General features: G+C 39.2%; 2 protein-coding genes across 10 annotated transcripts in view; one reads left to right on the plus strand and one right to left on the minus strand.

Moving 5' to 3' along the window:
- Positions 1 to 8,608, minus strand: part of cd99 (CD99 molecule) — a 30,273-nt gene extending 21,665 nt beyond the window's left edge. For 2 of the 9 annotated variants that reach the window (XM_079615746.1, XM_079615747.1), the window contains exons 1-5: positions 8,283 to 8,453; positions 4,136 to 4,168; positions 1,444 to 1,506; positions 1,252 to 1,281; positions 380 to 421 (exon numbers count right to left, since the gene is read on the minus strand). In XM_079615746.1, coding sequence (XP_079471872.1) covers positions 380 to 421; positions 1,252 to 1,281; positions 1,444 to 1,506; positions 4,136 to 4,168; positions 8,283 to 8,394 — 280 coding nt within the window. In that variant the 5' untranslated portion in view covers positions 8,395 to 8,453. The other 7 variants (XM_079615749.1, XM_079615750.1, XM_079615751.1 and 4 more) reach the window with 7 other exon arrangements.
- A 1,026-nt stretch (positions 8,609 to 9,634) lies between these two features.
- dhrsx (dehydrogenase/reductase (SDR family) X-linked) overlaps positions 9,635 to 26,096 on the plus strand; it is a 56,177-nt gene continuing 39,715 nt past the window's right edge. Inside the window, exon 1 of the mRNA XM_079615756.1 lies at positions 9,635 to 10,011. The gene's annotated coding sequence lies outside the window, so the exon portion shown is untranslated. The remainder of the gene's footprint in view (positions 10,012 to 26,096) is intronic.

Genomic DNA, 26,096 nt, shown 5'->3' on the forward strand with positions numbered 1-26,096 from the left:
GGTGACAGATCTGTCCGTTAAAGATGAGGAAGTAGTATGTCCTTGCCTAGTAAGCTTGCCTACTCTTTTGCAACACACTCAAAAGTAAGTACTTTTTCTTCTACATACATTTAGGGCGTATTATAGACGAATTGGGACACAGCAAATTACATGAAACATGACCAAGACAAGACCAAATCGTGACATTGGTATAGCTAGAAATTTATAATATGTCTATTCAAAATATCTTGATTTTTAGTTGTTTTAGCTTCTTTTAAATAATATCAAGTCATTTTGTCTTGATGATCTCCCCACTGTCCCCCACAGTGACGCCCACTGTCTGACATAAACGCCCCATGTCATAAAATGACATAAACACCCCAGCATAAATATTTCTTACCATCTCCTGATTTGGGGGGGACCACAGCAGGTTTTTTCGGGTCTGTGAACAATAATTAATGGTCATAAAGAGATATTTTACTTCGAGTTTAGGGTCATTTAAATACAGTAACTGAAATGGAATGGCGACCCCCCATGTAATGGTGGAGTTTGAATTGGCATGACAAAAGAATTCATTGAATTCCAAATCGAAGAAATTTAACCATCACACAGAAACGGAATTTGATAAGGCAAGTCCCCCCCACCCCCACCCCCACCCAAAATATAATTTTATTCTTTGAGTAAGTATGCCTCTTTTTTCCCCTACAGTTTTTCCAACATATTTCACTTAAAGTAAAAACTTAATCTCCAAATGTTGTGTTAATTTTAACCACACAATATCCATAAAGTTGTCACACAAACACACACTGATAAATGATGAGTTTAAACAATAGGATGATCATCTATACATTCAGTAGCACCCCCACAATAATAATAATTATATTTTGGACCGGAAGTTAACTAGGCTTTATAATTATTTTTATTAAGAACCATGTCATAATAAAGAAGATTACAAGATACTTCAGAGGGATACTACTAACATGCATCACACACACACACACACACACACACACACACATGCGTAGGTGCAACTACATTATGAGGACTCTCCATAGGCGTAATGGTTTTTATACTGTATATATAAAACATTGTTTTTTAAGCTATTTGAATTACGAGGACTCATGAAATGTCCTCATAAACCACGTTTAAGTTGTAATACCAGTGTAATACACACATTTTAACACACACACACACACACACACACACACACACACAAATATTCACAAAGAGTTTAAAAGTGAATAGTGCCCATCATAGCCCACTCAGTCTTACCTGAATCGAAGGCATCTGACAGATCAAATTCTAGAAGAGCAAGACAAAACAATAAATTAGGTCATTCTACGTATACCGCAATGTGCCTTAAACAGTCCATAGATACAACTGTAAAATGAAGTGCTCAAACATAATTCCATTGCTATATGCAAAACAACACACACACACACACACACACACACACACCATTACCTGGATCTGAGTTTTTGGGAGGGACTGGTTTCACTGCTGGTTTCACCGTTGGTTTTGCAGGAGCTTAAGATCATAATATTGTTAATTGTTTGAAGATACAATGAGTGACATAACGGAATAGTTAACACATAAACAAGGATGGAAGTATGGTATTCCACATTTGATTAAAAAAGTTACTTTATCCACCTTATTTTTTACGTAAGAGTGTGTGCGGCCATTTGTTAATTGAATGTGCCTGGCTTTCGGTCTCATCCGCTTCCAGTTATTTTTAGCTGTACAAAAAAGCTTGTTATGCTGCTTGATATTGCAAACAATTATATTTCTTACCCTATTGTTTTAATGTATTGTCATAATTATAGACATACTGGTACGTAGCGCAAATAGTTTTACCATTTGCCGCACTTTATTCTTCTCGTTATTTTCTTATAGCAGCTAATGAATCAGAAGTCTTGCACATTCACAGAAAATAGCTTGCTTCCACGTTGAAAAATAAGGTGGACACGGGGCTTGATAATAAGGACTGCAGGATGGCCGGGGCCAGCATAAAAGACGCTCGGTACAGCTGATGGAATTGTCACTTAACCGATCGGTGCTGCGTAGTCATGAAAGGTTATCATTTGCATGTGTTTTTAAGTTCTGTCAATTTAAATTTGTCAATCATTCACGTGATTTTTAACCATTCAGATTCAAGCCCAAGAAGATGCGAAAGAGAACTCCATTCAGTACTCACGCTCTGTTTTCTGTGCACCCAGCAGCGGTATTAACATTAAGTGGCATGGCATTATAATAATCACAGAATCCATTTGCACATGCCGCTCTGCTTAGTGGCACGTCCAGTTTTCATTGCCACGATGGATTGGGTCAGGTGCCACTGATATTGTTTCAGAACATGTCATCGTATGTTGTGGCACCTCCTGTAGTGACTGACAGATGAGTTGAGCAACTATACTGACGTAATTGTGACAAAATTATAAATAGCCTAATTTAGTGATTAAAAAAAAAATCAATTAAATGTATTTCCAATTTATTTTTATTTTTTTCAAAAACATGTAGTCAGTTTGTGGCACATCTGTATTTGAGTTGCATGCATGTGCAACTGGATGTTATGTAATACCAGAACTACTTGTACTTATGTTGTAGATCAGGCAAACTGCCCAGGAAACACACTGAATAAATTGATCACGGGTCACTACTACTAATACTGCATTAAAGGGATAGTTCACCCAAAAATGAAAATTAGCCCATGTTTTACTCACTCTGAAGCCATCCTAGGTGTATATGACATTCTTCTTTCAGACGAATACAATCAGAGTTCTATTAAAAAATGTCCTGGCTCTTCCAAGCTTCATAATGGCAGTGAATGGCTGTATGACTTTGGAAGTCCATCAAAGTGCATCATATCCATCATAAATTGCCGTCATTACGTCAAGTTCAAGTGTTACTCTTTTGGTGTAAATCGATGCGTACCGCCGTCTGCCGGAATCTAGTTATTTTAAATATGGATATTTTTCTTACACGAAAACATCACTTCACTTCAGAAGGCATTTATTAACCCACCTGAGCCGCGTGGATCACTTTAATCACGAATACATTCGCTTTAATGGACTTCCAAAGTCATACAGCCCTTCACTGCCATTATGAAGCTTGGAAGAGCCAGGACATTTTTTTATATAACTCCGATTGTATTCGTCTGGAAGAAGAATGTCATATACACCTAGAATGTATTCAGGGTGAATAAATCATAATTTACATTTTTGGGTGAACTATCCCTTTAACAGTCGTATCTTTTACTTTATACCTTTATTTTTGCATGATGCTGCGAGCACGCTGGTAGGTGTCAGTATAAGTAAGTGTAACATAGGCCAGCGCAACATAAACCAAAACTTACAAGAGTTGAGGAAGATCCACGGGTGGTCTATTTGTTATTTGTTTGTGAGTTTTAGACAGGCACAACCAAAACAAGAAATCAGAGTCTGATATTCGGTCACACTTTAGATTAGGGTCCAATTCTCATTATTAATTATGACTTTTGCCTCAAACTCCTAATTACTGCTTATTAATAGTTAGTAAGATAGTTGTTAAGTAGGTATTGGGTAGGATTGGTAAGGTAGTTGTTAAGTTTAGGTATTGGGTAGGATTAGTACTGTAGAATATGGTCATTCAGAATAAGGCATTAATATGTGTTTTATAAGTACTGATAAACAGTCAGTATCCTAGTAGTATGCATGCTAAAAGCAACTTGTTAATAGAATTGGACCCTAAACTAAAGTGTGACCTGAAATTAATTTAAATAAATATAGATAAGCCTATAATTTAATATGTGGTTAGTGGTTCTCATCTATGGTTTTAATATTTCACAATTAATTTTATGAAATTATGCAATACATTTAGCGTGCATAGAAAACAGATCAAGAGTACTGAATTGATTCCTCTTTTGATTTTCTCTTTATTTTTTTTATACAGTGATACATAGGTCAAAACAACAACAAAACTTTTTTATTTATTTATTTATTTATTTATTTTTGGTGGGGCCAGTCACAATTTTGGCAGGATACGTAAACATTTTAACCACAATTTGAAGGGAAAAGAAAACTAGCGTTGAGCCTTGTTTATATTATAAATATTTAACATACAAAAATAGACATGCATAAAATGGGCCATATGCAGTGAAGATAGAGTACTTTTTACTTACGGTCATCATCAAAAGCATCAGACAGGTCAAAGCCTGCAAGAAAAAAGTTGTTATTTTAATATTTTGTTTAATTAAGTGTCATCCCCCTTTTTTTGAATATACATGAAAATGCACTTTCCGAACTTAAATGTTTGTAACTCAAGAATGCTTTGGAATATGGATGTAAGATTGGTCTTGTTTTAAAGAAGAAAATTGGAAGATTTTTGTAGAAGTGAAATAAATTAAGAAAGTGTAACAGACAAAAAGTTATAGAAGTTTGAGTTTATGAAAAAAAAAAAAAAAAATCATATTTTATATAAAATATATTTTTTCAAAACCTGGATAACTCTAAAACTGCACAAAAATCAAATCCAAAAATCTGAACAAGTTGTGTTTTAAATTTTAGGTTGATATCTCAAAAAATGAGCTTTCAGTAAGATTTTGTTTGGGCGCAGTACCAAACTTTTTCACTAGTTGACATTACTGCCCATATAAGGGCGCCTCCATTTCCATATATGTTTTTTCTTTATTTCTAAAACATTTTCAGACCTTTTTTTCTAAAATAATTGAACAAATGCTATCTTTTGAACTCTTGGCATGAAAACAAACTGAGGTTTCTACCATTTTTTTCATGATTTTTCATGTTCATCACTATTTCAAAATAAAGGACTGAACACCTTAGGAGTATGAAAATATTATTGTTCCAAATTGATAAATTACAGCTCCTCTGTAATTTATTTTGAAAATCAGTCACCAAATATGAAAACTAGAGATTGTAAGCTTTCAAATGATATATAGTAGGGGTGTAACGGTACACAAAAATCACGGTTCGGTACCTACCTCGGTTTTAAAGTCACGGTTCGGTTTATTTTCGGTACAGTAAGGGAAAGAAATGCAAACATTAAACTGCAGGTTGTTTATTACTATAAACTTTTTTTTAACAGTTTGTTTACACTTTTTTAAACACTTTTTAATAAAATATAATAACATATATAGAAAATAAAAAAAGAATAAGAAATAAAATACTGCTGCAAAGTTCTCCACTAAATAAAATACTCTCAGTCTCAAACCAATATCACATAATAAAATATAATGAAAAATATAAATAAATAACTATGATTACAGTGCAGCATTACCAATCCCAGCTTGTAGGCCTGCTCATATTTAAAAATTAAGGCTGGGAATCGATAAAAAAATTAACTAATTAATTGCACAATTTGCTGTTATAAATTGCAATTCCTCAAATATATATAACTATACCAGCTCAGCAAATAGAAGTGTACTACTGAGAAATTTCACCTTATTTGAGCGGACTTTGCTTTTCCAGTGCGTGATCGGTACATGATTGGAGTGTTTGGGCCGTTAACGACAGAGCAGAACGCGCAGCGCAAACACGGACTCGAACATTGAGCAGAGAGCGCAGCGGGCCGACACACACACACACACGGAACGGAGAGTGCGGCGGCGCACGCAGAGCGGAAAAGCTTTTTTTCGCCCTGCAGTCTATTTCATTGGTTTAGGTTACAGTGACGACGGGTAAAACACTGGTAAAACTTTAGAATCAGCTGCAGGGGCGGGATTTGCGCTGAACGCGGAGACTTCCGCCACTTAATATGTTCGTGTGGAAACACGAAAATGTACCTATGTTCCGCACACAAAATATTGCATTCAGTCATTCGGTACACGTGCACCGAACCGAAAGCCCTGTACCGAAACGGTTCGGTACGAATACACGTACCGTTACACCCCTAATATATAGTTTGTCAATATTACTTAAGGTTTTTACTAAGATATTATTGTTTTAAAAATATAATGGCAAATGTCCCACCTGTGGGACGGTGACACTTAAAGGGTTTAAACTAGAAACCATCTCTAGTGGCTCTATGGCCAATTGAATCCCATTCAAAACTCAAGTTTGAAATCTAATATTTTAACTGAAACTAAGATATCTAAAAAAGGCCACGTATTATATCTCAGCATTAGACAGTCACTCCAAACACAGCAAAATGTTCATTAAAATAACAGCCCATGAATGCCTAATGAAATTTCAGAAAGAGTTCATTAGCATTTCAAATTGTTACATTTGATCAAATGGAAACCAATTAGCCAGATTTGAGTTGACTTGTGCAATTTACATGTGGCTCCACATCTCAGTACAAAACCCAAAGAAATGATGCACATCGAACTCAAGTCAAGCAACTCGAATGAGTTAATGTAATTGTTTTCACAAAACCATTTCCAAATATAAACGCTATTAGCACTGCAGGAAGTAATTTTAAAGTGTTCCAAGTTCGTAACAAGACACAGCCGTCGTATTGTAGAAAGCATCTAATGCCTTTCCTACTGCAAAATTACTCTTGTATGAAACCCCCAAAAATGGGAAGACTCAAAAAACTAAAACCATATGTGTGAGAAAGAAATAACCAACTCAAAATAAACCAGTCTCATTCCTAGAGGGTAAAAGTGCTGACTGAGCAAAATGATTGGAATTTGGCAGTTCTATTTTACATAATAACCCCACCCAAATATATACTGTATTGTACTATATTTGTGTGTTTTACTGGATTCACATTGTGACCAAACCCTCCCATCTCTTGGGATGACATACACAGCAAAACAAGACATATTTTTTGTATAAATATATGAAAAAATATGTACACTGCACGACACGCAATGGCATGATTGTAATTTGGTGTTTGCCACACGCAACGCCCTATCAGAGACTGCATCCTGTGGCTTATGTTGCTATGGCGATGTATTGTTTTCATTATGGTCTACGCACAACCCAGGATGACTGGTGGTTGAGTCAGAACTGAAACTAGAGATCCTTTCATCTGGGTGGATGTGTATGCAATCGACTTGCATTGCATAAAAACTACATTTGAGAAGAACTACATTTAAAATTCAGGAAAAGTTCAGATTCAGGCAAACTTGAGTAATGCAGGTATTATATATACAACATTCATTTAAATATGGGCATGTCTGATTTTTCCTCATGATGATCATCTGGGGGTTATGTAAATTTGTTTTCGGATTATTTATCATCACCAAAACCATAACAATGACTATTGAACTGATCTTAGATCATGCCAAAACAAAACTGTCAATGCATCATCAAAACAAAGGAGAGTGCCTGTGGATTAATAGACTCAATGCTGCCTTCCACCACAGGATGGGTCAACATCATGGGATCAAGTATATTTAGAACACTGTGTTCAAGGCAACTTAGCTGCTCAAAAAGAAGTTTGCTGTGGTTGAAAAGGGGTTTTTCTGATGTGACCTTCAAAGTCTAAGATGTTCTACTCGCGTGCAGCTATGGGAGAGATACCAAAAAAAAAAATAGAAGAGTTGTTTTAAGCGGTTCTTTTTATGTTTTTATCATTAACAACATTGAGAATAAATGTATTGCCACGCATAAGCTTGCAAAAAAAAAAAACATTAATGGTATGGCATTAGGCTACATGGTAGATGGCACCTATGCATCTGCCAGTAACAAGCACTTTTAATGTAGGATTTACTGTATTTAAAGTTCGAAGAAAAAACTTAAATGACAAGACATTGTATAGTTTATCAAGTTTGGTTCATAATTCAAAATGAAAAATTTGGCTCTGTGAGGCAAAGAGGAGCTTACAGCCACACTGTTTAAATGAGCGTAAACTCTGCTTTTCAGTGTGTTGCAGCTAAATTACTGACATAAAACATATGAAGTTGGGAATAAATAAAATTGAAATTGGGAAGATCAATAATCTCAGCTTCTCTGCTTTAATTTTTGGACATACTTTTAAAAATATTAAGTTATGTTACAAAAACAATATTAGTATCTCTTGGTTCTCCAGCCATTTCCCCCAGGCTGGCGGTGAGTCATGTATGTGGAAAGAAATGTACCCATGTTCTTTGGCACTTCAAAAACATTCAACCCACTTTATCCGTACAATGCATCAGAGTAAATAACTGGGCTAGTAGACTATACCAGAAAACTCATTTTAACTCCTCGCTTCAAATATAATTTAAGAGCGATTTAGACGAGTGACGACGCAGTTTATGCAGCAGGCCGTTTAAGAAGAGTTCCCGTTGTTATTTTAGGGATTATATATATACGTCCCCAGTGCAAGAAATGTTACTAGCGCTGTTACCAAAACAAAGTGTCAACAGTTTGGATAGACCATACCTTCTTGTGCTCTCGTTGCCGCAAGACTCGCCAGAATAAGTAAAATCCACGTGTATGAAGTCATCTTGCTGTGAAAAGAAGAAAAGTTCAATGTTTTTTTTCTCTCGAACATATGACCACTTTACAAGACTTCAAGCGTAGGCTACTAGAAGTTCTGGAAAAGAAAGTTGAGCAGTAATTACTTGTGTTACCCACCCCTAGAGTGATCGAAGCGGGAACCAATTGCTATTCAACAGTTTAGCTCTCTATGTAGTCTAATTCGAGTGATGATTCAAAACACAGTGCAGGAAGAAGACGCGCCTCGACACGCCCTGCGCTTTTGGAGAATGCGAGAGAGCTACATTTTGTCCGAAGTGGATCGTATTACGGCCAGAAGGACAGTTTTTATTAGGTATAGCCTATAATTTTTATTATGCCTTGTGCCTTATGCCTTTATATATATATATATATATATATATATATATATATATATATATATATATATATATATATAGCCTATATATAAGCAAGCCACATTACAAATTAACAAACAATTTATATTTTGTTATACGGAGCGGGGAAGTCACGTTGGGAGTATGTATGCAGAATCTTTATTATCTAAGTTGAGGACACATTTATGATTTCTGCCACAGAATTGAACGTGTTAGGCTACCACCTATTTTTTTTAAATAATTCATCTCCTCAGCCTATCCAATCATTCATTCATTGTTTTGCTAAAAATGTATTGAACATGATGCACGTGCCTCAGTTTGAGTGTGCTTCTCATTTTTTAATTCATTTTTAGGATGGCAGTTATTGCGCTCATATAGCATCCAGAAAATAGATTTATTACGCCATCTAGTGTTAAACAAAAGGTGTTGCAACAAGAGAAGCGCAGGCAGCTCTACAGCATGAATTTAAGTACAAAGACAAATATTTCACCCTCTGAAAAATCACCTTTATCGGATACATAACCTCACTAGCGCAGTTATTAAAGTTCAAATAAAACACAGCCCATGTGATATCGTCTTCTTTGTCGACGGCTTGGTGACAATACAATTCAAGGACACGTGCCTCATTTGTAGGACAAAACCCCTAATATCAGAAACATCAGATTTTTTTTCATAACCTATTTGTTTTTTAGCCTAAAACACTTTTTGGAACGCAACTGACTACATATAAAATACGTAGCCTATTTAATAAAGGATTTATTTTTATATTAGCCTTTGCATGATGATTTTATTTTAACCTTTGATTTAACACAGCCTATCTTTGAGCAGTATTGGATAAGGGGTATCCTGAAGGGACCTCGGAGTAGCCTATTGTGCCCCCTTGCGCAAATGGTGTGGGAGATCACCAATGGATGAGGCAGCGCTCTTTCGCGTGTCATGTTTTTGAAGAGCCACGCGTTTCACTCTAGGTTCCCCACTCGGCACGCACCAATGCAGATACGGACCGGATCGGACGCTCCTGGCGCCTGAACGTGTATCCATCTTCATTGCGCTCACGGTGCTTTTCTCCAGCTCGCCGGTATCATGCAGTCTTTAATATCCCCAGTCACCAAAGCAATATTGGTTGCACTGTTTATTTTTGCGATCCTGCTCATTTTGTACGTGATATTATGGTATATATGTCGAGATGTGGATTGTGATCACGGAATTTGATTGACATTATTGGATGCGTCTTTAAGGACATGCTCCGGGTGTCCCAGCATTGGCACTGTTCAACAAGGGAGCAAAGGGTGACTCTGGTAAGTGCCTTGTGACTAACAGTTTAACTCCAGGAATGAGATTTAGAGGTGATCAGCAGTTATGCAGTATCATTTTAATATAGGATAGACTGTCCTTTTCCACTAACGTGTTGCGCTTCACTGGCTGTCGGTATAACCATCGCAAAGACCTCCTTTCCTTCCACCTGGTATGATAACGTGGACGCACCAGTTGAAATAATTTGACATGTCCAATTTTAAGCTTTTAAACTAACCTGAAATCGGGGAGTCAATCTTATTCCATCCATCGTAAAAAATGAATTCAGTTGACTTATCTGCCATTTATGATAAAATAACTTTTATCAATTAGTAAATAGCCTGCATATCCTATGCAAAGGACTAAATCACCTTTCATGAATTCAGTTTTTTCTTTCCCACATAGACAGAGAGCAGATACTGCTGCACTGTGAGCAAAAAAATACCAAGAAAAGTTGGCACAGATATGATACCAAGGGCTCTTGTTGTTTTTTTGTTTTTAAAGCTGTTGAGTGCCATCTGCTTATACTGCGAAGAGTTTATGCCTCTCCTTTCGTCTGTCGTATTATGATACACTAAAGCAAATATCTTACACAGTTAATCGCACTGGAAGTTTATGGAATCATGTGGCAAGCCTATTTAACATGCATTCCTTTCATATATTTTTGTTAATCTATAGCCTAGTATCTGTCTAATGAGTAATCCAATATTAACAATATTTTATTTCACTTGAATCAATATATATTCCAATACTCACTAGGGCTATATCTATTCAAATAGTCATTCATTTGCTACCATTCACAGCAACGATTCCATTGACAGTGGCAACAAATTGCTTGCAGTTTTTTTCCATTGAAATGTATATAGGCCTACATTATATTTTATTATCTATCAACTATTCACAGAGTGTATTTCAATTGTTGCTGCTACCTATTGCAGTTGTAGTAACTATACACATGTTTAGGTAGTAGCCTTTATAGTAACTATAGCCTATTTCAGCTAGAGATATATTTAGACACTCGTAACAATACAGTGTATAGTATGTACCATCTGATGAATAGTTAGAAACATTAAAGTATACTATTTGGGTTTACGAAAAAAAAAAGTTAAACCGGCTTGCCATAGAAACCTGTGGTACGCCTGTTGTGCGCTTGTGATGCGAGAGCGTTTGGAATTTGGTTCGTGCCTTCTTCAAACGTTCGTTATGTAGAGAATAAAAAGTCCATGCTACAGCTTCAGATAGCCTACCTTTATATTTCATCGTTTTTTAGGCACTAATGTAGACTAAAAGCAACGTGCATATTTATATAATGCTTCAATATCGCCTTATCTTTTTCACTGCTCAGAGTAGATTAAAATCTATTTCTTATTTTGCAAACCAGCTACAATTTCACCCCAAGAGCATATAGTGACTCACCGATTAAATACTCCACTCTGAACGTGAGAAGAATCTCAAGTGTCAGCACAGTCACCATAGCGCATCATGAGTGCGTCCAACTGCCAATTTGCCCTCGAACCGAGGCCACCTATTGCAAGTCAGCTTGAGAAATAACCGCTAGACCCAGATCAATGCCACAGAGCAGAGGTGATCTGCTATACCGACGGAATTCAAAGAGTCGCTTACATTTCATGTCTGAAGGACAAATAGAGGGCAGATTAGTTGCAAGTTAACCCATATTGTTTGTTTGTTGAAGATGTCTCAATATGTTTATGTCCAGAGGCCTATTTTATATGTGTGCGTACCAATTCATAGACTATGACCTCAGTCGTACGAATTTGTACGATTTTTGCAAAATCGTAACGTTACATATTTTACGAGTTGCCAAATTCGTACGAATGACCTACCCCTGACCCCGCCCCTAAACCTACCTATCACGTGGGTTTCGACAAATCGTACGAGTGAGGTAGGTATAGGCTAGCCTACTAATTCGTACGAATTAGCCTTCTTTTAATCACGTTCACAATTAATTACAAAATTACCACACTTATTCGTTAAGCCTTGTCCATGCTGCTAAATCAAACTATATGCCAAATCACAAAAATACAAACAAATAAATGTGGCAAGGACAGAAAAGTAAAACATATAGCCACAATAAATATAACACCTTAAATCCTTAAAAAAAACTATTAAACAGTGTGAAGCTGGTGACATGAAATATATAGGCTAAATATTGAATATAATTCATATATGAATGGATTAAAGGGATAGTTCACCAAAAATTAAAACTTATTCTAATGTTGTTCCAAACCCATGCGGCTGTGGTTAATCTTCGAAACACCGATAGATAGATAGATAGATAGATAGATAGATAGATAGATAGATAGATAGATAGATAGATAGATAGATAGATAGATAATGAAACCTGAGAGGTTTCTGTTCCTCCATTAAAAGTCTGGTAACCAAAACTTAAAAGACCAAAAAAGATCATAAAGGTGTCGGAAACCACACGAATGAGTGCTTTAATCAGTCTTGAGCTATTTATGTAGGTAGGCGATATGATTGCTTTACATGATGAACAAATTTCATTTAGGCTTTCATAGGCTACATATAAGCATTCATACATAAAGCAAATCATATAGCGTATACAAAAACTCAAATGTGCTAATTTCAGTATTCATTTGTAATGTGCTCATTGTTTAAATAAAAGTAAATCTGTTCATCATAAAGCGATCGTGTCTCTTGACAAGACTTGGATTAAACCGCTCGATTAATACGGATTACTTGGTGCTTTTATGATCTTTTTGGAGCTTCTAAGTTTTGGTTACTAGGACTTTGAATGAAGGGACAGAAACCTCCCAGGTTCATTAAGAAATATCTTAATTTGTATTTCGAAGATAAACAAAGGTCTAGCGAAGGTAAATGGTCAATAATGTTTATTTTTGGCTGAACTATCCCTAAACTCACTCATGCTCTGAATGCCAACTACGTGTGCACATGTAACAACTAGTTGCAAATTACACAACTGTTCTTGGAACAGTGGAACTGAGAGAGAGAGAGAGAGAGAGAGAGAGAGAGAGAGAGAGAGAGAGAGAGAGAGAGAGAGAGAGAGAGAGAGAGAGAGAGAGAGAGAGAGAGAGAGAGATGGGGGAGGGTTGGAGCTCCCAGGTTAAAAGTGCTGTTGTTCTGAATGCATTCTGACATGGAGTCGGTAGATACAAACAAACTCTGAAGGGGAAAATACAACAGCTGTTTTGCTATCCAGCATACAGAGTAAGTGGAAAAGAAGAGAGAGAGAGAGAGAGAGAGAGAGAGAGAGAGAGAGAGAGAGAGAGAGAGAGAGAGAGAGAGAGAGAGAGAGAGAGAGAGAGATTGAGTTTATGCGCGAGTGGATGTTTGTCTGGAGGCTTAGCACTTCTGGAAAGGAACGACTGTGAGTAGGGATTCAGGTCAGTGTTAGAACATGCTCAGGGGGAAGCAAACTCCCTGGGATAAAGCAACATGTCTGCTGAAAGTGATGAAGACAAACAGAGAGAGAAACGAGATAGGAGATCATCAGGTCACACTCACACTGACATGTAATTATTAGAAGTTTTCACTTTTGATAAATGGTATTGATTTAACCAGCGAGGACAAATCTTGAGTGCGAGAAAAGTAAGTTGTCATTGTGTCACACCTCAGCCTGTTCTGTGTTACCACCTGACCCATTTCCAGCATTTTCCATTTCCTGAATTCTCATACATTACAACAGGTCAAAGCGTAGGCTAAATTATAGACAAAAGTACTCTAAAAAAGACACAATCTTTTTTCAGACAAAATCCCACTTATGTGGCCTGCCTGAGAGCACTTCCAGAATATGTCTGTTTACATAGTACTAGTCAAACATCAAAGATTCTCCACAACCTGCTGTCAGTGCACCTGAGCCCCAGGTTTGTGTTCCTGTCTCTTGAGGCGTTTTCATGTCATGGCACACATCGCCCTTGTATGACAGTAGGCTACATAAATGGCTGTTTGCTCCCAACAGGAAAAATCTGCATGTGCCGAGAATGTAGAGAATGTGAAACAGTCAGAGGTTCTTAATTTCGTCATACTGTAAATCCCATATAAATAAAAATCTAGTACATAGTTTGCAGTAAATGACTTATGGCTTTTGATTACAAATTGGTCGGTCAGTCTACATTACAAAATATACAAAGATGTGGTCTGAGACCAGTCTGGAAAATGCTTTTTTCCCTATTTTTTTCTTCTTCTAATAGTTTCATGACAAATTACACTACCCACATAATATTTTCAGTGAAAAGTTGAATGGAACAATTCACATTAATTTCAGAATGTTTTAGGATTATTTTGTCCTCCTTCTGCTGTAATGACAGCAGACCTTAAGCTGGTGAGCTGGCAACTCCACAAGTAAAACCTGATGATCCATGTTATCCAGCAAGATTTGAAAATGTTCCAAAAGCACATCTTGTGTAATTCCAAGGAAGCAATCACATCTGACCTTTTAATTTCTATCTATCTATCTATCTATCTATCTATCTATCTATCTATCTATCTATCTATCTATCTATCTATCTATCTATCTATCTATCTATCTATCTGACTGTCTGTCTGTCTGTCTGTCTCTATCTATCTATCTATCTATCTATCTATCTATCTATCTATCTATCTATCTATCTGTCTATCTGTCTATCTGTCTGTCTGTCTGTCTGTCTGTCCGTCCATCCATCCATCCATCCATCCATCCATCCATCCATCCATCCATCCATCCATCCATCCACCCTCCATCCATCCACCCTCCATCCATCCATCCATCCATCCATCCATCCATCCATCCATCCATCCATCCATCCATCCATCCATCCATCCATCCATCCATCCATCCATCTATCTTAATGTTACAAAACATTTAAAAATATAAATCATGCTTAACTTAAAAATGTAATCGCCAAAATTGTGTATCTTAATGTTACAAAACATTTAAAAATATAAATCATGCTTAACTTAAAAATGTAATAGCCAAAATTGTCTGGTGAGCAAGTAATTAAACCTGCCTATAGCCCAGTGGTTGTTCTTGTGTGTGCAATTGGTTAGCCTACATTTTTTCACGCATCTGTACTTTACTTCAGCAGAATCATACTTTTTACTTTCACTTCGTTCCATTTTGCAGCAATTATTATACTTTCTACTCCACTACGTTTTTATAACGTTCTGTTACATATTTTGATCAGTTTTTCCCCCTGCCAAAACGTCTTCCTGACCGTCCGTCCGTCACACATTTGATCACAGTTGCGTTGCGGCTGTGAAAGCGCATTAACGACTGCAGGTAAGCGTAGCTGTAGCGCGTGGTCAGATATGATATTTTCTGATAGCAAAATAATTTTGAGACATATACTTCCTTTAAGTTCCGTTGAGGTAGACAGGTATAATAGCAGAAAACCCAAAGTGCTTTTAGAAACTTTGCTTAGCAAGCCGTTCTCTTACGAGAGTACTCTCGTGTTGGGTAAGTAGTCTTACGCTACGGGAAAATCCCTTTTCTCGAGAATACTGAAGCCAAAAATTATTCTTAATTTTGCATGAATTTAAAACGCATTGCTGCACAGAGCAGACCTAGGCAAGACGGCTCGTGCGCCTATTGGTCGCTCTGCAGCAACTGCTGCAACCTATCGAGGGACTGTACGTGATGTAAGCACCAATGAGGGCACGGGCGCCCGTGCACGTCACGTCCCACCAGAATGGGCGTGGCTTATGTCTATATAAGCTGAGTCCAGCTATGGTGTTCTTTGATTTTTCATCTTTTCAGCGAAGTGTTCACTTCACATCGCTGTTCTCTGGAAAAGCCTGCGCCGTCGACGAGCCTTCTCAGCTGGATGAGCCATCTGCCTTGCAGACAGAAGCCGGCCATCTTCTGCTGCTGCGCTATCTGGCGCCTATAGGGGTGGCAGTGGCTCAGTGGTTCATGTAGGTTGTCTACAAACCGTAAGGTTGGTGGTTCAATCCCCGGTTCCACCTGACCAAGTGTCGAGGTGTCCATGAGCAAGACACCTAACCCCAGCTGCTCCCGACGAGCTGGATAGCGCCTTGCATGGCTGACACTGCCGTCGGTGTATGAATGAGTGAGCTGACACCGCTGTCGTTGTATAAATGAGTGAGTGAATGGGTGAATGTAAATGAGGCAAAATGTAAAGCGCGTTGGTGGCCATTGGGTCTGTGAAAGCGCTATATAAATGCAGTCCATTTACCATTTCTATATCCTTTCTATATTGCATTTGTGTGTCCGCCCTGCGGCACACTCCTTCCTAAAAGAGCAAAGGCGTTGTTTCAAATGCCTCTCTTTTCCAAGTGCGGCTCGTGTCGAGCCCCCCTCAGCGACGGGGACCACCACATCCTGTGTGTTTCCTGCCTGGGATGGAACCACGTGGACCATGTACTTTCCAAGGGCGGCTGCCCGGAATGTGAGGGCATGGCTATGCCGACCCTTCGGGCTCGTCTAACTTCCTTTGACGTGGACCCCGCCCTTCTCGCTTCGGAGTGCGAAGAGTGGTCGGGCTCCAATCCGGACCCCGCCCCTTCCCTACAAGAGTCGAGCGGTGTGCGGTCTAGCTTCGACGCGGAGCTTATCCGCCTTCTCACCAAGGCCGTCGAGGACCTCTGCCTCGATTGGTCTCTGCCCGAGGAACCCGCGGCCAGCAAGCTGGATGGCTGTTTCCTGCCCGGGCGACGACGCTTGACACTTCACACGAGGCCCGCTCCCTTCTTGCCGGAACTCCACGAGGAGCTAGCAAAAAGCTGGAATGCGCCATTTTCTGCTAGGCATTTTCTGAGGGGGGCTCGACATGAGCCACACTTGGAAAAGAGAGGCATTTGAAACAACGCCTTTGCTCTTTTAGGAAGGAGTGTGCCGCAGGGCGGACACACAAATGCAATATAGAAAGGATATAAATGTGCCACGAGTCTACTGTCTCTTCGACGCTCTCCCATGTGGACGGTGCGAAAGACAAGGGCTACCTCTCCATTCCTCCCGTTGAGGAACCGGTAGCAACACACCTGTGCCTGCTTTCCGCTGGATGGCAGTCCAATGGCCGTGCTCCAAGTTTATCAGGCCAACCTTCTTCGCACTATGGACGGGGCGGGCCCGAATCCTGAGAGCTTTACGGACCTCAGAAGCGCTACGGACTTAGCTCTACGAGCCACCAAGTCCGCTGCACAGGCCATCAGCAGGAGTATGGCGTCCCTCACCGTTACCGAGAGACACTTGTGGTTAACTTTGTCCGACATGAAAGAGTCCGATAGAGCCACCTTCCTCGACGCGCCGGTGACTACAGCCAGTCTGTTCGACCCGGCAGTCAAGGGCTTTGCGGAGCGGTACTCTGAAGTGCAGAAAACCTTGGAGGCCATGCGGCACTTCATACCGAAACGCTGTAGTTCCGCGACGGGCAACTCCAAGAAGCAGCCGCCCTACCGGAACACAGCTCCACCGCCACCTCCGCCGCCAGCTGTACAGCGCTGTCAGCCCAGGGAGTCTCAGCAGTGCTCGCGCTCTTCCAGCCGTCACAGGCCGGATCCGGCAGGCTGCGGGAAAACCTCGGGATAAACAAAGACACTAAAATTAGCGTAGATGCCATTCTTCTTATGATGTAACGAGTACATCAGGATTTAAGGGAAGTGTTCCCAGTTCCGTCTGACCTAATCTATGCAGCCTAACATTGAGTTATAGAATTCTATAATGCATTATGTGAATGCTAGGTCAAAGAGACTGTTCCAAAGTTTGTTCCAAAGACTATTCCAAAGTTTTGGTGCTAAATAGGAAAAGGATCTACCGCCAGCAGTCGATTTTGATATTCTAGGTATTATTAACTGGTCGGAATTTTGAGATCGCAATAGACGTGAAGGACTATAATGTGTTAAGAGCTCGCTCAAATACTGCGGAGCTAAACCATTTAGTGCTTTGTAAGTAATCAGCAATATTTTAAAATTTATACGATGTTTAATAGGCAGCCAATGCAGTGTTGACAGAACGGGGCTAATATGGTCATACTTCCTGGTTCTGGTAGTTTGAGAACTCGAGCTGCTGTGTTTTGAACTAGCTGTAGTTTGTTTGTTAAACATGCAGGGAAACCACCCAGTAGAGCATTACAATAATCTAGCCTTGAGGTCATGAACGCATGAACTAATTGTTCCGCATTTGTCAATGAGAGCATATGACGTAATTTTGATATTATTTTTTTTAAGATGGAAAAATGCGGTTTTACAGATACTAGACACGTGACTTTCAAATGAAAGATTGGTATCAAAGAGCACACCCAGGTTCCTAACCGACGACGAAGACTTAACAGAGCAGACATCAAGTGTTAGACAGTATTCTAGGTTATTACGTGTGGAAATTTTTTGTCCAATAATTAGAATCTCTGTTTTTTTTCAGAATTTAGTAGTAGGAAATTACTAGTCATCCAATTTTTTATATCAGCTATGCATTCCGCTAATTTTGTGAATTGGTAGGTTTCGTTAGGTTTTGAAGAAATATACAGCTGAGTATCGTCGGCATAACAGTGAAAGCTAATTCAATTTCCATGTTTCCTAATGATATCTCCTAAGGGTAGCATGTACAGAGTGAACAGCAGCGGTCCTAGTACTGAGCCTTGTGGTACGCCATACTGAACGTGTGATTGATAAGACATCTCTTCATTTACTGCTACAAACTGATAACGGTCAGATAAGTATGATTTAAACCATGCTAGTGCAGTTCCACTAATGCCAACATGATGTTCGAGTCTATTTAAAAGGATGTTGTGGTCAATGGTGTCAAATGCAGCACTAAGATCAAGTAACACTAATAAAGAGATACAACCACGATCGGATGATAAGAGCAAATCATTTGTGACTTTAATGAGAGCTGTCTCGGTACTATGGTACGGTCTAAATCCGGACTGAAAATCCTTGCACATTTCTTTCAAGAAAGGAACACAGTTGTGAGGATACTGCTTTTTCTAATATCTTTGACAGAAAAGGCAGATTCGAGATCGGCCTGTAATTGACTAATTTTGTAGGATCAAGTTGCGTTTTTTTAACAAGCGGTTTAATCATAGCTATCTTAAAGGTTTTTGGTACGTATCCTAGAGAAAAGATGAATTAATGATATTAAGAAGAGGATCTATGACATCTGGAAGCATCTCTTTCAGCAGCTTAGTCGGTATAGGGTCTAACATACAAGTTGTCGATTTAGATGATTTGACGAGTTTGCAAAATTCTCCCTCTCCTATAGTAATGAATTAATCAAAATTTCCCTCAGGGAGACTACAATGCACTTCCTGATGCGATACTGTATTAGACGGTTGCATAGTTATAATTTTGTCCCTGATATTATCGATCTTATAAGTGAAGAAGTTCATAAAGTCATTACTGCTGTGTTTCTTGGAAGCTTCTGGGCTTGAAGCTTTCTTTTTCGTTAGTTTAGCCACTGTTTCAAATAAATACCTAGGATTATGTTTATTTTCTTCTAATAGGGTTGAAAAATAAGCAGATCTAGCAGCTTTTAAAGCCTCTCTGTAAGCAATCGAGCTCTCCTTCCATGAAATCCGAAATACGTGTAGTTTTGTTTTCTTCCAGTTGTGCTCCATTTTTCTGGCTGCTCTCTTAAGGGCCTGAGTGTGCTCGTTGTGCCACGGCGTTGGACTATGTTCTTTAATCTTCTTTAAGCGCAGCGGAGCAACTGTGTCTAAAGTGCTGGAAAAGAGAGAGTTAAACGTTTCTGTTGCAATATCAAGTTCTTCTAAGCTATCCGAGATGCTGAGATGATGAAACTGATTAGGAAGATTATTGATAAAGCAATCTTTAGTAGCAGAAGTGATAGGTCTAACATATTTATAACACGGAGTCGGCTTTGCAGCCTTGGCTAAATGTAATTTACATGAGACTAGATAATGATCTGAGATGTCATCGCTCTGCTGCAGTATTTCAACGGCATCAACATCTATTCCATGTGATAGTATTAGATCTAGAGTATGATTACGGCAATGAGTAGGTCCTGACACATGTTGTCTAACTCCAATTGAGTTTACAATGTCTTTAAATGCCAATCCCAATGCATCTTTTTCATTATCTATGTGTATATTAAAATCACCAACAATTAGTACTTTATCTGCAGCCAATACTAGTTCTGATAGAAAGTCCGCAAATTATTTGATAAAGTCTATATGGTACCCTGGTGACCTGTATACAGTAGCAGAATTTTCAAACGTGATTTATCGTTTACACTATATATTTTTAAATTAAGCACCAGCACTTCAAAAGAGTTATATTTAAAGCTAGATTTCTTAGTGGTTTTGAAAATATTACTATAAATTACAGCAACACCTCCTCCTTTGCGTTTCAGACGAGGTTCATGTTTATAACCGTAATCTTGTGGGGTTGACTCATTTAAAGCAATGTAATCGTTTGGTTTTAGCCAGGTTTCTGTCAAACACAGCACATCTAGATTATAATCTGAAATCAAATCATCAACTATTAGTGCTTTTGAAGTAAGAGATCGAATATTCAGCAACCCAAGCTTTATCATTTGCTCATCCGTATTATATCTGTTTTTTATTTGTTGAACATCAATTAAATGTTTAACCTTAGATGGGTTTGAAAGTTTTTTGGATTTCCAAATTCGGGGAACAGACAGTCTCTATATGATGATATCTAGGTGAAAGAGTCTCTATGTGATGGGATTTATCTGACCTTGGTGACGTGAGGCCGCTAGCAGACGGTCAGTTAAGCCAGTCTGTCTGCTTCCTGACCTGAGCCCCATATTGTCATGTTTTAGCTCTAAGACTATGAGCCAAATTACTAGAGAGAAGAGCAGCACCATCCCAGGAGGGATGAATACCATCTCTTTTCAACAGGTCAGGTTTGCCCCAAAAACTTTTCCAATTGTCTATGAATTATATATTATTTCGCGGACACCAGCCAAACAGCCAGCCATTGAGTGAACACAATCTACTAACTATCACATCACTCTTGCGAACAGGAAGGGGGCCAGAGCAAATTACAGTGCTTGACATTGTACTTGCGAGGTCACACACCTCTTTAATATTAATTTTGGTGATCTCCGACTGGCGGAGTTGAACATCATTAGTGCCGACGTGAATAATAATCTTAGAGAATTACGTTTAGCATTAGCCAGCACTTTTAAATTTGCTTTGATGTCAGGCGCTCTGGCTCCCGGCAAACATGTGACTATGGTGGCTGGTGTCTCTATTTTTACGTTCCTTGTGATCGAATCACCAATTACCAGGGCACAATCAGCATAATTCTCAGTGGGTGTTTCATCGATAGCAAATCGATTTGTTATCGGAACGGAAAAGTGTTTTTTTGATCCGCGACTAGAGCGATCTCTCACTGTCACCCATCTGCCCTGCTGCACGGGCTCTACTTCAGCCGGAACCGACTCATGTAAAGAGTTCACTAGGCTAGGCGCATCCAAAAAAGTATCTAAAGCTCTAGCACTCTTCTTACTACTCTCGATTAAAGTTTGGATGCGTGTCTCTAGTTCTGAAATCAGCCTGACTGTCTCCTTGCATTTATCACATATAAATCTTATATTGCCGACAGAGAAGGCTATGGTAAACATGTGACATGAAGTGCAGGTGACAATAACAGGACAAGACATTACTCACCGTGTTTGTTGACTGATTCTTACTCACCTGGGCTTATATGAACTCAAAGGCGCGAGCGCGCGAGAGAAAAATAAATAACTGAGCGCACGGGTGGTACGTTAACAGGCTAGCGAAATACTAGCGTGGTGTTGTGCTAGTAGTAACGGAAGCTAGCAAACTCAGGTTAATCTGATATTTTGGGTAAGCTGTATTTAGTAGTATAAACAACTAGAAATGATAGTAAATGATGGTTCAAAACAGAAAGAAATACGAAGCTAATACGAGGCTTAGACGGCGCTTACAGCCTCGAAGCAAACAGACTCACAGCAGCAGCAGTCGCAGAGGCAGACAGGAGCAATCGATCAGCAAGACAGGAGCAATCCAATCCTCAATAAACACACAATGTGTTCTGTGTGTAGGGAACGCGCACTGTATGCTATGTACCGCACACACACAGCGACCAGAGCCCAGATACCATTATCCCTCTAGCTTTAAGCATAAAAGCATCGGAAATGATCCCGGGCATGTCAGATTGGGTACTGAACACTATAAAACAAGGTTATTCGCTGCAGTTCGCCCTGCAGACCCCTGCGCTTTCGAGCCAGGGTCGAAACCACGGTGAAAGCAGAAGTAGCACATCTACTTCATGCCGAGATTGCGAAACTGCTGAAAAAAGTGGCTGTAGAAACCTGCATCGCTCTGAATCAGAGGGACGGTTTCTATAGCCCCTTTTTTCAGCAGATATTTCCTCGTCACAAAGAAGGATGGCGGTCCCAGACCCATCCTAGATCTCAGGCGTTTGAACAAAGTCCTCATGCAGAGATCGTTCAAGATGCTCATGACCAGACAAATTCTCGCGCAAATTCGCCCGAGAGACTGGTTTGTCTCAGTAGATCTGAAAGATGCCTACTTTCAGATTCAAATAACGCCCCGTCACAGGTCTTTCTTCCGATTCGCCTTCGAGGGTCAGAGTTATCAGTACACCGTCCTGCTGTTCGGTCTATCTTTGGCGCCTCGTACATTCACGAAGTGCATGGACGTGGCGCTCGCTCCCCTGAGACAACGGGGGATGTGAATTTTGAACTATTTGGACGACTGGCTAATTCTAGCGCAGTCAGAGCTGATATCCCACAAAGCTTTATTACTAAGCCACTTACAGGATTTGGGTCTCCAAATCAACTGGGCCAAGAGCTCGCTGTCTCCCAGCCAGGAAATTTCCTTTCTGGGGACAGAGCGCGCGCTGCGAATACAACGCTCAGCAGCGTCTTTCAAGGCCGGCAGCATCTTCCCCCTCAAGAGTTGTCAGAGGATGCTGGGTCTTATGGACTCGGCCTCGGCAGTGCTTCAGCTGGGCTTGCTTTACATGTGCCCTCTACAGCACTGGCTGAAAACTCGGGTCCCCCTTCGAGCATGGACCTCTGGCCGTATTCACCTCAGGGTGACTCAGAGCTGTGTTACAGGAAGGGGGCAGACTGGTATCAGTCAGGCGTGGATCTGGGAACGGTTTTGAAACGAAAAGTAATCTCGACAGATGCTTCTAACTCAGGTTGGGGCGCCCTCTACGAGGGCAGGCCAGTTTTCCTCTACAAGGGCATGGCCTCTTAATGGGCCTGGTCCAGTGGGGTTTCAATCCAGGATATTTGTATGGCGGCAGGCTGGGCCTCTCCGTCTACATTTATAAGGTTTTACAACCTGGAAGTTCCTGCCCTACAGGCTAAGCTGTTTTCAGTCTAGAACGATACCTGGCTGAAAAACGGTGTTAATCATTTTATTATGCAGCCCATCCTGACTGTTATACTGTACTAAGCACATATTCTGTTCTACATATATATGGCTATGTTATACTCTTAGGCCCACCCCTCGTTGGCCTAGATATTACCCACTATCATGTGTTCCCCGGGCACATGCCCTTGGAGCCATGTGTGGACGACTCTAGCACGCACAGCGTTTTACATTGGGTTCCCGTAGCGTAAGACTACTTACGCAACACGAGAGTACTCTCGTAAGAGAACACTCTCGGTTACTCACGTAACCTCTGTTCTCTCTAGATGAGGGAACGAGTGTTGCGTAAGCCTGCCGTGCTTGTGCTACATTCTGGTTTCGCTTCAGTATGAAAAACCAAAGAACACCCTATCTGGACTCAGCTTATAGACATAAGCCACGCCCATTCTGGCGGGACGTGACGTACACGGGCGCCCGTGCCCTCATTGGTGCTTCAGTATTCTCGAGAAAAGGGATTTTCCCGTAGCGGAAGACTACTTGCGCAACACTCGTTCCCTCCCCGAGAGTGTTATATTTGTGTATCTGCAACGTCTGTCAGCACAGCACGTTCTCACTCGAGCTTGTTATTGTTTTTCTCAACATAAACGTGAAACAATAAACACGATAACCATATGCTGACTCGAGTGCATATGTTGGCTACGTTCTGTACGATCTGTGCAGTCTGCTTTATTTGCATTTTTTCCGTTCGCGCTGCTTGCGATTAAATGCTTTTTTTCTTTATATATTTTTGTTTTGGCCTACACATATTGTTTAATGTTTTCAACTAAAATAAAACTCAAACATCAACTCAAATATCTAATGACACAAATGTAAATATGAAAGAAAAAAAAACATTTAAATCGGTTCAAATGTTGAATTATATCTTATGCGATTATATACTCTTTATTATACAGAAATTGACCATGGTGAACATACTGTATTTAGACAGTTGTCACTCACCAGGAATTTACCAGTTTACCAAGTTACCAAAATTATGTACCTCCTAATGGAAATAACATCACAACATGTAACTATTTATATCAAGAGGTGCATACATTTTTGGTCAAGATATTGTATTGACAATGCAAGAGTCAAGCACTCTGGAAAGTCTACTCCAGCACATCCCAAAGACTTTCAATACATTTTGAATGTCTCCCACGCTGAAGACCCAGGTTCGAGGCCCTCACAGAGCAGGGCGAGTATAGGTGCTCTATACACATGCTCTACTTGGAAAATACATGTAATTTAACCTGACCTCAGCATGAGGTCACAATGTAAAACTGCCAAAAAAAAGCGTTGTACAAAATCAAAGATGTACATTTAAATTAGGGCTGTCAAAAGATTAATCGTGATTAATCACATCCAAAATAAAAGTTTGTGTTTACATAATATATGTGTGTATACTGTGTAGAATTATTATGTATAAATACACACACATTCATGTATATATTTAAGGAATAATTGCATTTATATACTGTATATACATTTATATAATTTATATTATATAAAAATATAACCAATTTTTCTTAAATATATACATGATTGTGTGTGTTTTTATATATATAAATAATTATACACAGTACACACACATATATTATGTAAACACAAACTTTTATTTTGGATGCGATTAATCGCGATTAATCTTTTGACAGCCCTAATTTAAATTGAAAGGCAGAGATCTGTAATATATCAAACAATACAAACAAGTACATCTTGATTTATCTTTTTAATAAAAAATGCCTATCAAAGTTGTCCTCACTTTGCGTATAATGTTTGAATAAATCAGACAATGTCATGGCATCTTTAACTCAAACCTATTTCCTGCTCATTGTGGATATTATGTTGGATATAATCCTGGAAGTTTATTTTTATTTTTTTTATTTTATACAAACAATGTTGAAGTCTATGCGGTCGCAGCTTTGACATGTCAACTCTGTCTTCCCGGTGTAATAGCTTCTGTAAATAGTTGTGGGAGGGGGGAACCTGCACTGCACTGTACAACATCTGGTTAAGGTGGAAATATATTACATTTTGTCAGGTGTCAACTCCATCAGGTTTTATGTCTGGAGTTGGACAAGTGCTCTCTCTCTCACACACACACACACACACACACACACACGTGTGTGTGTGTACAGTGGTGGAAAGAGTACTAACAAAATGTACTTAAGTAAAAGCATTGCAAGAAATAATTTACTTGAATTCAATATATAATATGATAAAGTAAGAGTAAATAAGTAGTTTGCTTAAAACCTACTCAAGTTATTACGTTTCAAAGTACTTAAGTATATTTTTCAAGTTTTATCCAAAATGAGGCGTTAGCAATATGGAGCGCTAAACATTCTCATGTAATTTATGTTTAGTTCATGGAGGCCAGAGGACTCAAAGGAAATCCCTTATGGACATCAGATATCGCTACAGCTGAATAACATGCACATAGAGACGTTTTGACTAATGAAACATGAAGACAATAAACACGATTGCAATGATCTGTGTGTATATGTGTTCTTCAAGCCATCTCAAGTATTTTTATGAGAATGATGTATATCTATAATGCAACACTAATCGATATAACCTGTATCAGAGTAGGCCTATATCATTTTTATAAAATTATATATTTTCTGTCTCACTCTGTGTTAAGAAGCAACATGGAACCACTGAAGCAAGTTATTTCAAACACGACTGACGTGTATAAATAGTGCTTTTGGAGAAAAACATTATATTAATCTTGTCACTATATTAACATAGGCTAGCTATCCCTG

Source organism: Phoxinus phoxinus, assembly GCF_949152265.1.
Source record: "Phoxinus phoxinus genome assembly, chromosome: 6".
Taxonomy (NCBI): domain Eukaryota; kingdom Metazoa; phylum Chordata; class Actinopteri; order Cypriniformes; family Leuciscidae; genus Phoxinus; species Phoxinus phoxinus.